Raw genomic sequence first — 18,035 nt, 5'->3', positions numbered from 1 at the left:
GGAAGACCAGAGCCTTCTCAGCTTCAGGAACCCGGTCAACCATTCTGGATATCTTCCAGACCCACAAAAACTACGCTAACAGGAGAAGGAGTTTTCAAACCTTTCTCAGAGTCCAAAAATATGCAGTCATCCACTCAGCAGCTGGGCCCATAACCAAAGATGTTGTCTGTTTGCAGTATAGTAGCGCTGCAGAGAGCTTGCTGGGGAGATCATGCATTAAAAAGAAAGGACTCAAAAAGTACTTAAAGGTTTTAATAAGAAAAACAAAAACTCCATTTACACTAAATACATCAACAAACCAACAGTAACACCTAGAGGGCATCAGAGGTAGAAGCAGAGAAGAAATCTGAAATCTGAAACTGGTACATGCTCCCAGCCAATGGGAAAAGGCCTCCAACACTTCCGGACTGAAGCTTAAAAAGTCCAAGCATTGGTTGTGTAACACAAAGGACACCAAGTTCAGGAACAACACCCCATCAACTGCCAGCAGTTGAAAGTTCTACAGAGCAGGTAAGAAACTCATAAGAATAATTGTTCAGTCTTTGATTTTCCATTGCTATGTTTAAAGGCATCTTCTGGCATCTGTGCAAGGACCAAGGTTTGTGCTTGTCCTCCAGCACACCCTTTCAGGGCAGCGATGATGAACCTATGGCTCAATGGCTGTGTTGCCTAATCTTGTACAGTCATACCTCGGGTTGAATGCGCTTCAAGTTGAGCACGTTCGAGTTGCGCTCCGCGGCGACCTGGAATTAACGGAGCTCATTACTTCTGGGTTTCGCTGCTTGCGCATGTGCAGAGGCTCAAAATGACATCATGCGCATGCGCAGAAGTGGCGAAAAGCGGCACGCGCGTGTGCAGACGTGCCATCACTAGTTATGTTTGATTCTAGATGCAAATGGGGCTCCAGAACGGATCACGTTCGTATCCAGAGGTACCACTGTATTGGCTTAATTTAATGTGTGCGCGCATGCAGACACAAGTGAATGCGCAAAGCCTGAGGGAGAGGAAAGCAGACAGGGGAAATCCAGGGGGGAAGCTGAAGTGAACAGAGAGTGAAAGAAGGAAGAAAGAAAGTCCACTTCAAATGACTAATCTATAACTGTGGCAAAGGAACGCGGGGGGGGAGGGGGGAGAGAAAAGGGTGGCCAGCCCTCGGCCAGAGGTTTATGCTTTCCCTGGCAGTAATCTGGACCTACAAACCATGATCCAGGGAAGAACGAAGATGCTTCTTGAGAGCTTAGAGTGAAGAGGAGGTCCCATTGGTGTATGTGAGCTACCCAACATTAAAGAATGTGTGGATTAAGTATTCTGCTCCAGTGTTAACCTGCAGAGAAGGGAAGGTTCTTTTTGAATGAGTGAGTTTCATAGCACTTTTTATGAAACATTTATTTAAGTGACATTAAGCACTTTCCTACCATACTGGTGCATTTTTATTATGGATACTCCAAAATATAGACGTTGTTTGAAAGCAACTCAGGCCTGTGGATCCTGATGCTACTTCTAAATAAAAAAGATATTGGGAAATCTAATTGGGGATTCCTCACATATGTGTCCTTGACTATAACATTCTGCATGATTCATATTCTCCATAGAGATTTTAGCTGCCCTACTGTTGATGCCCAGAAGTGCCTTTGGCCCTTATACTCTGTCTGTTATCTTCCCTGCAGGTTTCAGCCATGTGGCTCTACCTGGCTGCCCTGCTGGGGCTTTACTTCCTTCGCCGATGGTATCAGGAGAGGCAGACGGTGGAGAACCTGACGGAGAAATGTGTCTTCATCACGGGGTGTGACTCTGGCTTTGGAAACCTACTTGCCAGGCAGCTGGATGCCCGGGGTCTCCAGGTGTTGGCAGCCTGTCTCACGCAGAAGGGGGCAGAGCAGCTGGGCAAGGCCACCTCAGAGCGCTTGAAAACCACCATTCTGGATGTCACCAGTAAGGAGAGTGTGGCGGCAGCGACGGAGTGGGTGAAAGAACAAGTGGGGAACAAAGGTAGCTTTTTGTTCTGTTGTTTCCATGCTCTGGATCAGTCCAGGGATTATCTGTATCATCATCTGCTTATCTTTATTCCACTTTCCCACACAATGTCGCCAAAGTGACTCCCAATATATCAAATGAACAAGTACTATTCAAAAAACCTATTAGAAACAATTAATCCAGGCTTCTGGTTTCCAGCCGTGAGATATGGCTGCCTCCCAAGAGATCGAACCCTCAGTCTTGCCAGTAATTCAGGGTTAATATGAAGGTAATTAGCCCTGCTAAACCCCCCCCCCCGGGTATGGGAGGCTGCACCACCCGCAGATCGTCCATTATCTGCCCTCTGCAACAAGATGTGGGGGCAGGGGTACAGGGTGATGACCACAGCAAAAACTGGGAACCTTCCAGAAACAGTCTCATGAGCTGGGGGTCCCTGTGTTCTCAAAATTATGAAAATTTGGACTAAGAAACAGGCATGTTCTGGAAAGGAGATAAAAAAGATCTGCTAAACGAACCAATAGTTGGATGTCAAGTTTTGAAAAGGACTCTATTGTTGTGTTTTCATTAAGGTGAGGTGAGCGGTTATTTTTCCTTCTATATATCTACATCTACACTTCTATGCCAAACCTCACCAAGAAAGAACAAACATTAAACGGAATACAGGCAGATTTCCAATTGTAATTAGTTATCTGGCTGTGCAGCCCTCCTTTGAAGTCCTAATTTGACTTAGCAAAAGATAAAGGAGTTGAGAAAATGGTGTCCATTAGCTGTGGTGCAGAAGGAAAAACCTCCTTCTGAGGGAGTAGGGGGGAAAATTTTGGACTACAATATGGGAAATATTTCATGAAAAGTAGTGCATTTGTTTGCACAGATTATTATTATAAAACAGACTCCATTCTCTGACAGCATGCAGGGAAATCAGGTGGCTACTTTGCAAATTGATGCCCAGGGCTCCATACTATCCTCCACTTTAGTGCTGTGCTCATTTGACAGAGGGAAATGACTGAAGTTGCAAGAGTGTCCGTGCAGGGATCCTAAGCAGTAAGTGAGCAAAAGATGTGTGGGAGAGAAGCTAAGATGGGTGCCTTGACTTAACAGCGTCATCCTTGGCAGTGCATATAGTATTAATGGGAAATGTATCATTGTGTGTATCTGCGTGCACACACACACAGACAGAGAGAGAGAGCGCTCACAAGAATGCAGATATACCCACATTTCCAAAGAATTGTGTATATCCAATTATTAGGGCAGGTGGGAACCTGGAACAATAAGAATCATTTTTTCTTCTCACACAGGGCTCTGGGGTTTGGTGAACAATGCAGGCACTGGTGCCCCATCAGCTCCCAGTGAGTGGCTGACCAAAGATGGCGTTGCAAGGATGATCGGCGTCAACTTTCTTGGGATGATTGACACGACGCTACACATGCTGCCCCTGGTGAGAAGAGCCAGAGGGAGGGTGGTCAACATGTCCAGTATGGCGGGACGACGGGCATACTTTGGAGTACCCTATACCGCATCCAAGTACAGCGTGGAAGCCTTCTCTGACATCCTGAGGTAAACATGATAGTTCTGTATCTTCCTCTTTCTCTTTGCTTTAGTGAGATGTCTGCTTCTCCAGCTAAGTTTCAAGCAGAGGACAGCAATGAATAAAGAGCAGGTGCTGGGACATGTGGACTGCACCAGAAGAAGAAGAAGAAGAAGAGTTTGGATTTGATATCCCGCCTTTCACTCCCTTTAAGGAGTCTCAAAGCGGCTAACATTCTCCTTTCCCTTCCTCCCCCACAACAAACACTCTGTGAGGTGAGTGGGGCTGAGAGACTTCAGAGAAGTGTGACTGGCCCAAGGTCACCCAGCAGCTGCATGTGGAGGAGCGGAGACATGAACCCGGTTCCCCAGATTACGAATCTACCGCTCTTAACCACTACACCACACTGGCACCAGAGACTTACCAAGTAATCAGCAGGGGTTTGCACACCTAAGTCAGCTCTTTTCCTTGAGGAAACAATTTAATGTACCAGCAAGAGTTGTAAGCACCAACCTCCTGGTGGCTGCCTCTGAATATGCCTGATGCCGGGTCATAGACAGTGCCCTGGTGCCTCAAGACAGAAGAAGACAGGAAGCTGCATTTCACCACATCTCCCTCTCTCCCTTCTTCTTCTTCTTCTTCTTCTTCTTCTTCTTTAAGGAAAGATGTTCTATTCCATGGAAGCCAAGTCAAGATCTTCCTTATTATTCTGGTTCAGTAACAAGACGTGCTTCTTGATTTTTCCTCCTCAATTCAGGCGAGAGATGCATCCTTTCGGGGTCCGTGTCAGCATAATTGAACCCGGTTGTTTCAAAACACATATTCAGTCAAACATGATAGAGAGCTACAAGAATGCATGGAGCCAAGCCCCTTCTGACATCAAGGAAGCCTTTGGGCAGCGCTACTTTGAGCGCAGTGAGTAGAAATGGGCGGGGGGAACAATTCAGTTTGGTTTGCATTGTGTGAAAGCACACAGCTATTATAAGTGCGAAGCCTGCAATTAAAGTATGTGCTAATAAGTCCCACTGTTGCAGTGGAACACACACACACACACAGAGAGAGAGAGAGAGAGAGAGAGAGAGAGAGAGAGAGAGAGACCCTGAGACCCACCAGGCTAAATTGCTGGTTTCCAAATGCCACCCATCAGTAAGATGTTGTTATGATTCCCAAGCTTTTTGACTACATTCCCCCTCCAATGGACACACTGACACGTGTGTGTGTGTGTGTGTGTGTGCACGCATGCGCGCGTAATCTCGCGTAAGGCTAAATTTTGTACATTTTACTGGCCAATATCCTAATTTTTTTTTTTTTTACCATTTGCCCTTTCAGTGACTGAGGTTGATGGAGATGGGGGGGGCATGAAGTCTATTTACAATGCTGATTATAGTTAGGAGTGGGGGCAGAACCTAGCTAATGTGACACGTTCAGGTCTGTATCTGGAGAGATATGAAATCGCACCCATTCCTAGCCTGTCGTTTGATCTTTGATTCAATTTGGCATATATGATACATAAGGAGACACATAGAAGGGAGAGAGAGAGATGGCCCTGGTGGGAGACCAACCCAGCCAACACTGCGGTTGTGGAGCAAAGGACCTTGGGCGGGTGGGGCCAGCAGGGTGCTGCTCTGGGCTCCTTGTTTACTGCACGGAAAGGGAAGCACCATCAGTTGTGGGAGATGGACAGGGGACGCAAAGAGACACACATAAGCACACACACAGGGTCGAGTCCAGTGGAGAAAAGGGAAGAGATTACCGAGGGAGTGGGGAGAGAGACTTACAGACACCCAGAGGCAGAGGAAGGGGGTGCGGTGGGTGCGGACGCCTCATGTGTCACCACTGGGGGGGGGACAAAATGCCGGGAGGCATTCACCACGGGGCCAGCAGCACACCCAAGCCACGCATCTCTCCTGGGAGTGACGCGGTGGCTTGAGCACCACTCTGCCCCCAAACTGTAGGGCAGCTGAGTGGAAGGAAGCAGGCAGACTCCAGAGGCCCCGTGCTGTGCCACGCTCCTATGGGCAGCTTGGGACCCCCCCAAAAAATAACAGAAAAAACCCTGCCCCTATGGGCAGCTTGCCCTGGCCCTTGGAGTGCTACCCCAGGCACCCGAGGAAGTTGCCCTGTCAGAGCCCGAGACCAGTGCTGGATTTACGTATAAGCTAAACACGCTGTGGCTTAGGGTCCCACTCTCTTGGGCCCCCCAAAAAAATTTAAAGGAAAAAACCCTAGATGTGCATTTCCATAATATAAGACAAAAAACAAATAAAATATAATACTTCAATAAAATATTTATTTTCTTATGTGCAAATGGCTTTAGATACCTGTTAGGTCCATAAATTACCATGGCGACCCTCACCTAGATACAACCCTCGAGCCCCACCTACAGCCTGAAACACAGATTGACCATGTCTAATCCCCTGTTGAAAAAGGTTCCGTCTTAAAGCAACAGAACATGCTCCCAATGCTCCTCCTTAGATTTAGACCTCCTAGGCAGAGAAATCCAGAAGCTAACCTATCCCTTCAGAACCCAAAATATTTAGGCTATCTCCTGCGGAGGTATAGGGCAGCATAGAAATCAAATCAATAAATGCAAAATAAATACATACATGTTTTTGCATCACTAACTTTTCTTTTCTTTCCTATATCCCACACACAGGTCTCAAATTATTGAAATTCTTCTCCTTCACCGGCAGCAGCAACTTGCAACCGGTCACGGACTCTATAGAACATGCCCTGACCTCCTGCTCCCCTCGCATCCGCTACTCTCCAGGATGGGATGCCAAACTTTTATACGTTCCTCTCTCTTACTTGCCAGACTCCATTCTTGACTTCCTGTGGAGATGCATCTGGCCCAAACCAGCACAAGCCGTGTAGAATATTCTGAAGAAACATGTCAGTTCTCCAAATGAACCAAGGAAGTCTTTGCACTATGAACGATGTTCCGTTGTTTCTCTTTTCTGAAGTTCTAAACCAGTGGTTCTGATACGTTTCTTCCCACGGACCACTTGAGAATTGCTGAAGGTCTTGCTGGACCACTCAATCATTTTGCTACCCGTTGCAGCAAGTTCAATGTGCCATGGTAGGGTGCTCAGGGATTTTTAATCGTAGTTTATTTCTACTTTTATATCTTCATATATACAATGTATTTTATTGCATCACTATTGGAATTCTAAAGTAGAAGTCTATTAAAATATTTATCTGTTGCAATATAATGTCCTAAATAAGCATTTCTCTCATACCACACAGATGCACCACTGAAAAACTGGTTTGATGTGGCATTTGGCCAATAGTTCCAGTAAACAAATTAATACCTTTGGTCGATCCCCAAAGTACACAGAGTTAAAGGCAGGATCATGATATTACCTCAGGGTTAACCTCAGTGTCCCAATGACTTTCCCATGCATGAGTTTGGCTGCAAGGCAGTGGTGGTTGAGAACCAGAACTTCCCTTCTCCGGGACTGGCTACCTTCCCTTTTGGAAATGCGTGGGGCCCTGTCTCAGTTCTGGCAGCAACAACCAGGGTCGCCCAGAGTCAATGGGGAAATAATATGTCTTTGTTTAGCTCCATGAGTAAGGAAAATTCTTTCTGAAAGGGGGTGGATTCTGAGCACCATGTGGGTGGGGTGGGCCCAGGGATTCTGAAGGAAGTGCCCCCAGATTTAGCCTGGTAGCAAGATTTTGAGTTGGAATATGGGGCAGGAGATGTCCAGGGAAGAGATTCCCCATGTACCAGAGAGGAAGCAGCTGAAGAAATTGTCTAGGGGTGTGAGACTGGAGGCCCTGACCCACAACCCAAAAGGAAGGGGAGCAGAATACTGGACCCAACATGGACTGAAAACTGTGTTCGGTGTACTCAAGGATAAGAATTCTGGGAAAACCTAGGCAGGCTACCTCAAAGCAGGAAGAGAGAGGTGAAAGCTAAGAGAATACGGAAGGTGTGGGTTGGTTGGTTGGTTGGTTGGTTGGTTGGTTGGTTGGTTGGTTGGTTGGTTGGTCAGTCATTCATCATAACCTCCAATCCCCTACACTCATCCTTCTGAATTTTTGCAAGTTACCTTCCTATGAACACCTTTATGATGTATGAGCAGACCACAGTTAAGAAACTTGGGGTGCAGCAAGATTAGCATCTGTCATCTTCACAGAAAAGATCTGGGGCATTCTAGGTACATGGGATGTGGTGGAGGCTGGTCCACTAGGTCTTCTGGAAGCCTGACCTACCAATTCTTTCCCCATCCACCATACAAATGATTGGACATCTTTGTTCTGTGAGGAGAATAAGAACTTACAGGGTTAAACAGTTCTGAGTGACGTCTCACATTCTGAGGCGTGGCTGTGTGAGTTCTCTTTCGGTTTTGACTGAGAGGCGAGAGGATGTCTGGTTTTTCGCCGGGCTGATTTACGATGTTATTCTACGCAATAAAAGACTGTTGGAGATAAGCAAGAAGCCTGCGTGCAGTCTGAGTTATTACCCACACACGGCAACAGTTTCTCCCGCTGCTAAACTCTGCTGAGACTAAGCTAAGAGAGAGCTAAAGAGAGCTAGGCACAGGAGCGCAGTGGCGCAGCAGAAATGTGCCGGACACCATAATTCCACAGGTTATGGAAGTCAGCCAAGCTTTGGAAGCTGTTGCCACGTCGTGCCAGTGTGTGTGGGAGCCAGCTGGAGCCCTGCCGAACGTTTGAGGCAGTGAGGCTTGCTGGGGAGGATCTCATCTTCAGGACCGGGTACCAGGAGGAGCTGCTGTTACGTGAGTAGGCTCACCCTCGGGGGAGAAGATGGCAGACGGCAAGGAATCATACTCCGTCCCTTTCGAAAAATTAAATGGAAAAAATTGGGAGAAGTGGAGCAGGAAGCTGAAGGCCTGGCTGGTAGCCAAGGGTCTGTGGGGGGCAGCCCAAGAGCTCCCACAGCAAGCTGCAGCCGGTGCAGCAGCAGCAGATATAGCAGCTGCTCATGCCTCACAGAGGCGAAACCAGAAAGCCCTGGGAGCTATAGTGCTCAGTTTGGAGGGCTCACAGCTGCCTTTGGTAGAGGGGCTAGAGACTGCTCATGAGGCCTACCAGGCACTAGAGAGAGTGCACCACAGGACCACAGCTGGGGCAAAAATCCACACCACTAGACGCTTGTTTGAGATGAAGCTGCGTCCAGGTGACAGCATCAGACAGCATGTGACTGAGATGCTCTCTGTTTTCAACCAGCTGAGACTGTTGCAAGTTCACTTTTCTGAGGAACTGAAAGTTTATATTTTGCTCAGCTCTTTGGACAAGAGTTATGACAATTTGTGTCTAATTTTGGAATCAATGAATCCTGCATATCTTACGCTCCAGTATGTGACTGGACGCTTGTGTGATGAACAGGAACGCCGTCTCAGAGAGGGCCGAGCTGGCACAAAGAGCCCTGCCGGTTGCAGGAGAGGGGGGCCAGGCCAGCAGAAGACACAGTTCAGGCTTTTTCCATTCGTCGTTGTTTTGTCTGTGGGTTGGTTGACCATCTGCGTCGTTCCTGCCCGCGGAGAGCCAGAGAGGCCGGGCAGGATGTCTCCAAGGTCGCTTCCCATGGCAGTCAGCCAGGTTTCCATGGCAGCAAGTCCAGGAGAGGAGGCCAGCGTGGGAATGCGAAGGGAGGACGTGACACAGGAAGTGAGGACAGTTCTAATCACCTAGCTGCCTCCATGGCAACGCTGCAGGACAACTCCAGTGAGGGCAGAATGCTGCGTTGGGTCATCGCCTCAGGAGCCAGCCATCAGCTGATGTCAGCGCCACCTAGTGGCGAAATGCGGAACTGCAGGGCTGTTTCAACTGGGAAAACAGTTGTTTTTGCTGATGGGTCACAGAGACCTTTAACTACCGTGGGAAATGTGTTTGTTTCTTTTTTACAGGAAGAGCTGGAGGTCTACGTTGTGCCAGAAATGCATTGTTGTCTTTTATCTGTACCGGCTCTTGTAAAGGAGGGTTATAAGGTTTGCTTTGAAAATGATGTCTGTTCCATTTCCAGGGGTGGGAGACAACTGGTCAGTGTTGCATGTCAGAACAACCTCTTTGTTCTGGAGACACCTCTGGAGGGTAAGGGGGACGCCGAGACAGCACAGGTGAAGTGTGCTAATGTTCCTATTCATGATTCTTGTGTTCACTTGTGGCACAGGAGAATGTCGCATGGCTGTTGGGAAGATATCCAGAAGTTGCCCCAATGCACTGAAGGTTGCAAAATGAAAGCATGTGGTAAATCCCTAGATTGTAGGGCATGCAGAAGGGCAAAGGTAAAAAGGTGCAGTTATCCCAGAACGGAGAGGGTAACCACAAAGCCTTTTGAGCTTGTGCACACAGACCTTTGTGGTCCCATGCCAAGGCCGAGTCTGGGCGGGGCCAGGTATGTGCTGACGCTGACAGATGATTTTAGCCAGAATGGCTGGTTCTTCTCGCTGAAAAAGCAAAGCGAGGCAGCGCAACTGATCAAAGACTGGGTTGCGGCGGTGGAACTACAGTTTTCCACCAAGGTACAGGGCTTCCAGAGTGACCGAGGTGCAGAGTTTACTGGGTTTGTTCTGCAGTTTTTTCTGCCAGAAGGGAATACATCACAGGTTGACGGTTGCTACTTCTCCTCAGGAGAGGGGCGTGGCGGAGCACAGGAGTAGGACACTGGCTGAAGCTGCTGACGTTCTACTGTTTGACTCCAGTTTGCCTCAGGGTTTTTGGGGGGAGGCTTGGAGAACGGCCAACTTCACGATGAATAGGTCCTATAGCTCTATTATAGGTGACACACCGTATTTCTTGTTGCACCGGAAAAAACCACAGGTGCATTTCTTCCGTGTGTTTGGTTGTGAAGCCTGGGTGCTTGTGCCAAAGGCTCAACGAAAGGAAGGTGACCCGAGGTTCCAGAAAATGATCTTCTGTGGATATGAGCCTGCGACAAAGGGGTGGAGGTTTGCATATCCAGAAGGTGATCAGTCCAAGCTTCTAATCAGCAAACATGCTGAGTTCTGTGAGCAGAATGGTTGGTCAAGGCTCCATGAGAGTCCTGACGTTCTCTCAGAGAGAGGAGGGAGGAGGGAGAGGCAGAAGCTGAACCTGTTGATGAGGTCCAAGTCTCTGAACAGGGTCAAGAACAGGTTGGGCATCTCCACAGGTTGTTAAAAGAGAGCCCAAGAGTGAGCCTTCGTCTCCCGTTAGCAAAGTGCAGAAGGCCCGAAGACACAGTAAGTCAGAGGGGGAGTCTTCTGGTGTAGGAGACACACTTGCTGGCCCCAATGGGTCAGAAGGAGCACCTGAGACTGTGCTCAGATGTTCCGCACGCACGACAAAGGGGGTGCCACCTGAGAGGTTTCAGGTCACCAGCGCGTGGGTTGGATTCACACAGTGTGAACCTGGGAGTTTTGAGGAGGTTCAACAGTTGCCTGAGACAGAAGCCAGAAAGGGGCAAGAGGCAATGGGAAGGGAGTTGAACTCAAAGAGGTCTGTAGATGTGTGTTCACAGTTCCCCTCAGGATACGAGACGAGAGGGGGTGTGAGGAGAATCAGAACTTACAGGGTTAAACAGTTCTGAGTGACGTCTCACATTCTGAGGCGTGGCTATGTTTCACATACGGGAATCTATCTCTGTGTGTGAGTTCTCTTTCGGTTTTGACTGAGAGGCGAGAGGATGTCTGGTTTTTCGCCGGGCTGATTTACGATGTTATTCTACGCAATAAAAGACTGTTGGAGATAAGCAAGAAGCCTGCGTGCAGTCTGAGTTATTACCCACACACGGCAACAGTTTCTCCTGCTGCTAAACTCTGCTGAGACTAAGCTAAGAGAGAGCTAAAGAGAGCTAGGCACAGGAGCGCAGTGGCGTAGCAGAAATGTGCCGGACGCCATCATAATTCCACATGTTCTATCCCTACATATGTCAGAATAGAGGGAAAGGGTCGAACAAATTCAAGCCACTTTTCTTTGCAAGATCCTTGGTGCCCCTAAATGCATAAGTTATCTAACCTTAGGTGCTGAAACCAGTCAACATCTGATGGAAACCAACACATGGCTCATTATAACCAAGGCCTGGCTGAAAGTACATTACAGAACAACATCAAATTCCTTTTCAACCTCTATGCTTGAAGACCGTAATCCATCTAGATGGTATAGAGCACACATGGGCAAAACACAGCCCTCCAGAAGTTTTGGGACTACAACTCCCATCATCCCTAGCTAACAGGACCAGTGGTCAGGGATGATGGGAATTGTAGTCCCAAAACATCTGGAGGGCCGAGTTTGCCCATGCCTGGTATAGAGCAATTCAGGACAAAATATGTACTTTGGGTATTTCTCTGGAGAGCCTCAAAGTATGTGATGAAAGCTACATATTCCAGACAACATATTCCATGAAAAACAGCATTTGTCTCCTCACACTCCGCGACCCTGTTCCTCAGAGGCCCTAGGCATATCTACTTCTTATGGATTTTGTGTCAATTACCTAAATGACCTACTACTTCCTTCCCAATGAAGAGCAATAGCAACAGACTTTATTTGCGTAGCCGACAGGCCATAGCATCAAAGGACAAACACATATAAATATAACCTCGGGGGGATGGTCAGGACAGGGAGAAAGATAATAATAACCAGATGCAGATAAATTAATAATCTCAGTACCTAAAACTTGGCAGAGGTAATAAAATAATAATAATAAAACATAATGATAATAAGATCCTAGGCGAGGAATCCGGGTGACGACACTGATGTCATTCAGATAGCAGCTCTCAGTCTCATTGCTCTCTCGATAAATTTGGCAACCTTCTCTGTTGTCGAGCTGTTCTGGTCGGCTAGGAGTGAGAACAATTTGGCTTCACAAGAGCGACCCGGGATGGCAGATAGGTGCGGCGTGATGGTCTCGCCCTGAGATCTTTGTATAGGGAGCAAGACAAGAGAATGTGTGACACAGTCTCCACGTAGCCAGCTCCACAGGGGCAGAGCCAGTTCTCGAATGAAATTTTTTGATATCTACCTTCAAGAACAGCTGAGGGTAACATATTTAGTCTGGCCAGTGTAAAGGCCCACCTGAGTTTTGGAATGGTTAAGGTAGACAAATAAGGTGCCCGAGAATCAAAGTGGGAGGGGGGCAGATAAGCGTACCAAGCACTAAATTTCTTAATATGGGCCAGATTATTCTGCTGCTCATTATTGCGCTGGTCAATAATGGTTTTTGCCTTGGGGAGACCCATTATCAGGAGATGCTGTGCTTGGTGGCCACATGTAAGTAGTTTTTGATGCACTACTTTGGACTACCTACTTCTATGGGCATCTCGTGCTACTAGAGGTAGTAGTCCGGATGGGTTTAAATCTAAGCGAAGCCAATAGTTGAATGTTCTTAACTAGGTTCGGGTTTCAACGGAGAGGAGGCCAGTCTCCAGCCATAGGGCCGCATTTGGTGCGCATGGTGGAATGGCTAGAATCTGTCTTAAGAATTTAGACTGGACCGTTTCAAGTGTGCGGCAATGATTTCCCGTCCAGATTTGGGCCCCGTAGAGTAATTGCACCAAGGGTTTTGCTTGAAAGACCTCCAGAGCTGCTGGAATGTGTCTGCCCCCCTTCGTAAAGTAAAAGCGAGGCAGTATTTTGGCGATTTGAGATGCTTTTTCCCTAGCATATTTATGATGGGCCTCCCAGGCCCCTGTTGACTGGAAAACTACTCCGAGGTATTTGAAAATTTTGACCTGTTCTATTGGCTGATTGTCCATCTCCCATCTGTGATGTCTGTGTCTCCTAGTGAAGACCATGACTTTGGTTTTTTGGTGAGTAACCACCAGTTGATCTCTCCTGCAGTAGGCTGAGAATTCTCTTAGTAGCCTTTTGAGGCCTACTTTAGTTCGTGATGGGACGTGGGTGGCGCTGTGGGTTAAAGCCTCAGCGCCTAGGGCTTGCCGATCGAAAGGTCGGCAGTTCGAATCCCCGCGGCGGGGTGCGCTCCCGCTGCTCGGTCCCAGCGCCTGCCCACCTAGCAGTTCGAAAGCACCCCCGGGTGCAAGTAGATAAATAGGTACCGCTTACCAGCGGGAAGGTAAACGGCGTTCCGTGTGCTGCGCTGGCTCGCCAGATGCAGCTTTGTCACGCTGGCCACGTGACCCGGAAGTGTCTCCGGACAGCGCTGGCCCCCGGCCAATAGATGTGAGATGGGCGCACAAACCCCAGAGTCTGTCAAGACTGGCCCGTTCGGGCAGGGGTACCTTTACCTTTACCTTAGTTCGTGATAAGAGAACCGCGTCGTCGGCATAGAGGAGCGCTGAAATTGATTTTTCGGCCAGTTTGGGGGGCATGGAACTCCGGGGATGTTAGGTATTTGACCATGTCATTTATATATAAGTTGAATAAGGCCGGGGCTAAAATACAGCCCCGCTTGACTCCTTTGGTGGCTGGTACAGGGCCAATTAGTTGCCCATTTACTGAGGTTCTTACATATAACTTGGAGTCTTTATATAGGCTTTTTATCAAGAATAGTAATCTTTTGTCAATGTTGGTAGCATTGAGTTTAGCCCAAAGTTTGACTTGTGAGATCGAGTCAAAGGCCACCTTCAGGTCAATAAATGCTGCGTATAGAATCCCACGTGTTTTATTGACGTATTTGTCAATGAGGTGTGCTAATACGAAGCAGTGGTCTATTGTTGTTCTGCCCTGTCTGGAGCCGGCTTGCTCCTCTACCAGAACTGCCTTAGTTTCCATCCAGTCAATTAGTTTGAAGTGGAGGTGTTTGGCATACAATTTGCTGGGGATAGTAAGGAGGCTAATGGGTCTATAGCTCGCTGGATCTGCCATAGGACCCTTTTTATAGATTGGGATGATTACTGCCTCTGTCCAGCAACCAGGGATTATGCCTGTTGAATCGATGTATGTAATTATTGACGCCATTAAAGGAGCCCACCAACTGATATTGTTCTTCATGAGCTCTGCTGGAATGTGGTCTATGCCTGGGGCTTTGTTGTTTTCAGTTGGGCAATTAGTTTCCCCACCTCCTCTATGGAGACAGGAGGCCAATATGGTAAATTCTCAGAGTAGGCACTTGGATCATTGTGCTGGGCTTTGTCGTCATAGAAGAGGGTTTGAAAATATTTCATCCACTCCTGGGGTTCTACAGTACATGTGGGACCAATCCGCTCCTGGCCCAGGAGGCCCATAATGGTACACCAGAAGGAGGTCTTTCTCATTCGAGGCCTTCACTAAATTACACCAGGCCAATCTCTCAGCTTTTTGTTTTTTTACCTTTAATAGCTGATTGTAGTTTCGTCTTAAATAGATGTAAGCCATAAATAGCAAGGGTGCTCCGGTGTTTCTGTAATTCCGATAGGTTGATCTCAGACGTTTCCTTGCTTGTCTACACTCCAAATCAAACCATCTCTCTTGATCCTTCGCCCGCTTTGTAACAGAATTAAGTATCTCAGTTGTTAGGAAGGTCTTTAATCTTGCTAATAACTCGTTGAACGAGTCCATGGCCTTTCCCCCGGTATTAGCTGATACAATGTCTGAGTAGATGGTCTTCACGTCTTCCGAATGGAGGAGATGAGTTAGCTCTGTATTGAGCATGGGGGTCCATTTAATTCTTCTGGGGGCCAGTGATCCCAGATTAACGATGGGGGTGTAGTAAAGGTTAGCCGTGGGTTTGTTAAACGATGGGCCATAGAGCGCTAAAATTAGTGGGAGGTGGTCGCTTTCGGTGTTATGTCCCACTTGAAACTTCGACACAGAGTTATAGGTGAATCTTGATATCAGAATATAGTCTATCACACTTCCTCCCATCTTTGAAAAATGGGTATACTCCCCTGGGCGATCCTCTTCCTTACTACCGTTTAATATCATCAGCTCCCTTCTTTTTGTGACCTGGGCTAGACATAGCCCCGAGTAGTTGCATTTATTATCTTTAGAAAGTCGTGAAACGCCTGCTTCGGTTGGACTTTCAGGGTCCTGAATCTGATTATATTGGCTGTAAAGATTGTTATCATCAATTCCCATATGGGCGTTGAAATCCCCCCCCCCCTGATTATAATCGGTGTAGAAGGGTGGGAACATTCTATGGACTCTAGGAATGCCTCTGACTCTGCCCAGTTAGCTTTCACTATAGATTTTTTTTTGGCAGGGGGGCAGATAGACATTGACCACTACCAGTGCACCTCTCTTAAATTTGAGTAGGACTGCCGTGGCTAGTGAATTGCAGTTTGGGAGGGCTTTAAGGAATGTTCAAAAAGAGCTTTTATCTTTATTTTTTAAATAATATTTATTAAACATTTTCAATCAAACCAAATTATATATTCCAAATTATACAATTTACCCAGTAATCAAACAAATCTCAATGTTATGCCTAATTATAAATTATTATTATTTTTTAGCTGACTTCCCAAGCTTTGAGATCAGAGGGAATCCTAATTATCTCATAGTTCTACTGCATTTCAAAATATTACAAGAATTCCCTTAAAACATTCTGCTGTTAATCCTTCATTATTTTCAACAGCCTCTGCATTCATTCTGCAAGTGAGTTTAAGTTCAAATAAAATGTTTCTGTGTGGATTTTATGTCTTTACTCTTCTTCTTTATAGTCCAACTCTGTAGTCCAAGATTGCCCTCTGTAAATTCACATCCTCTCTTCGCAAACTGGTGCTTTTGCCGAATCAGTCCAGGAGCCTTCCACTATAGGTAGCTGCCATATCGACATACAGTCTAGATAAAATCAAATCATGGCGTCTGCCCAATGTTGTTCCTTAACCAGCTGCTTAAGAAATGGAGACTTATCGCTCCTGGAGACAGCTTTGGAGAGTGCCAGAATCGTGCAGGGTCTTTCCATCTAGCGTCCCCCAGCCCCTTATTCCCTCCAGATCTGGGGCCAGGTGGGAGCTTCTTAGACTGAATAAAGAAGAGGCACCACCAAGTCTGCAAATGCCATGTGATCAATAACTTTTTTGGATCTGATGATTCCTTTACACTGACATGAATGTAAATTATGTAAGCTTAGTAACTTGTACTAAACAGCAGACAGCGAGGCAATTCATGTGTCTGGTGGAAACCAAACTGCAGTAGAATGGAAGCAGCTGTCTTCCTCCCACTGAAAGAAATAAAAGACAGAGAGAAACCAAAACTGACAGGTCTGTTCACTCCTAGCTTTTAGTGCGCCACTTTGTTTCCCTTCTGAAAAGCTTTTTGCCTTACTAACTGGATATTGGGTAGGAATTCAACAGGCACAACTCTGCCCCAGTCTGGAGCTGCATGGAGAAAAGGGCTTCCCCCAGGAATGTTACGTCTGTTGCGTAAAAAACACATGGCTTCTCAAGCTGTAATTCATGGAAGAGGCGGTGTGGGAACCTCAGGTGTAACCCTCAACTTCTTGTTTGTTTGTTTGTTTGTTTTATTCTGTGGCAGCCAGTCCTGACCTCACTGTAGAGACTGTGGTCAGGGGGGAAGTTTCTGCTTCTTCCATTCATCCCATTCCTCACACATAAAATTTGATCTTAATCTAATTAGTTCTTTGTTTTTAAAAAGCTTTCAGAATTCTCTAACATACATTCAGGATATATTCATAATAGATCATATACCGTACTACATTTGCAAACAAATTCCTTTTCCAATAATTAATAAAAGCTCATTGCTGTACAGTGGTACCTCGGGTTAAGAACTTAACGTTCTTAACCTGAAACTGTTCTTAACCTGAAGCACCACTTTAGCTAATGGGGCCTCCTGCTGCTGCTGCACCGCCGCCACGTGATTTCTGTTCTCATCCTGAAGCAAAGTTCTTAACCCGAGGTACTATTTCTGGGTTAACAGAGTCTGTAACCTGAAGCGTATGTAACCTGAGGTACCACTGTATTGTTGCCTGACTCCTTTGGACCCTATGTCATGAGGTAGTTTGGCAAAAGAAAAGAAAAGAAAAAAAGAATAGCATAGGCCATTTTATTTTCCTATTCTGTGATAGTAGTCACATTTTCTAATAAGGGACCACAATGGCCATCTAGTCCAACCCCCTGCAAAATAAGTCATGCCAGAGCAATCTGATGGAATTACAAACTTGGTGGATCAGGGGAATTCTGTGGACATAGTGCACCTTGATTTCAGTAAGGCTTTTGACAAAGTCCCCCATGACAGTCTCATGAGGAAGCTAGTAAAATGTGGGTTAAATGAGGTAACTGTTAGGTGGATTCACTGACTGAACCCAAAGATACTCATTAATGCAGGCATAGGCAAACTTGGCTCTCCAGATGTTTTGGGACTACAACGACCATCATCCCTAGCTAACAGGACAAGTGGTCAGGGGTGATGGGAGTTGTAGTCCCAAAACATCTGGAGGGCTGAGTTAGCCTATGCCTGCATTAATGGTTCCTCATCACAGTGGTAGGATCGCTGGGGGGAAAAGTGACCAGTGGGGTGCCACAGGGTTCTGTCCTGGGCCCGTTGTTGTTCAACTTCTTTATAAATGACTTGGATGAAGGATTTGAGGGGATGCTCATCACATTGACAGAAGAAACCAAACTGGGAGGGGTCGCTAATGCCGCGGGAGAATGAATCCGAATTCAAAATGACCTTACAATGGAGCATG

The 18,035-nt window shown here is 46.8% G+C and overlaps 1 protein-coding gene across 2 annotated transcripts in view; it reads left to right on the top strand.

The window, feature by feature from the left end:
- Positions 1 to 394: 394 nt before the first annotated feature.
- LOC309522739 (17-beta-hydroxysteroid dehydrogenase type 6-like) overlaps positions 395 to 18,035 on the top strand; it is a 51,072-nt gene continuing 33,431 nt past the window's right edge. Inside the window, exons 1-5 of one of the 2 annotated variants that reach the window (XR_014215166.1) lie at positions 395 to 510; positions 1,668 to 1,989; positions 3,270 to 3,528; positions 4,257 to 4,414; positions 6,156 to 6,520. Coding sequence is in view for 1 of the 2 variants with exons in the window: in XM_082206255.1 (XP_082062381.1) it covers positions 1,677 to 1,989; positions 3,270 to 3,528; positions 4,257 to 4,414; positions 6,156 to 6,373 (948 nt within the window). In the remaining variant the exon portion in view is untranslated. Of the gene's footprint in view, positions 511 to 1,667; positions 1,990 to 3,269; positions 3,529 to 4,256; positions 4,415 to 6,155; positions 6,712 to 18,035 lie in introns of those variants that run through there. The other variant, XM_082206255.1, reaches the window with a different exon arrangement.

Source organism: Podarcis vaucheri, assembly GCF_965113315.1.
Source record: "Podarcis vaucheri genome assembly, chromosome: 2".
NCBI classification, from domain to species: Eukaryota; Metazoa; Chordata; class Lepidosauria; order Squamata; family Lacertidae; genus Podarcis; species Podarcis vaucheri.
Note: the sequence above shows the minus strand (reverse complement) of the source record. Positions and strands in the feature narration are given on the sequence as shown.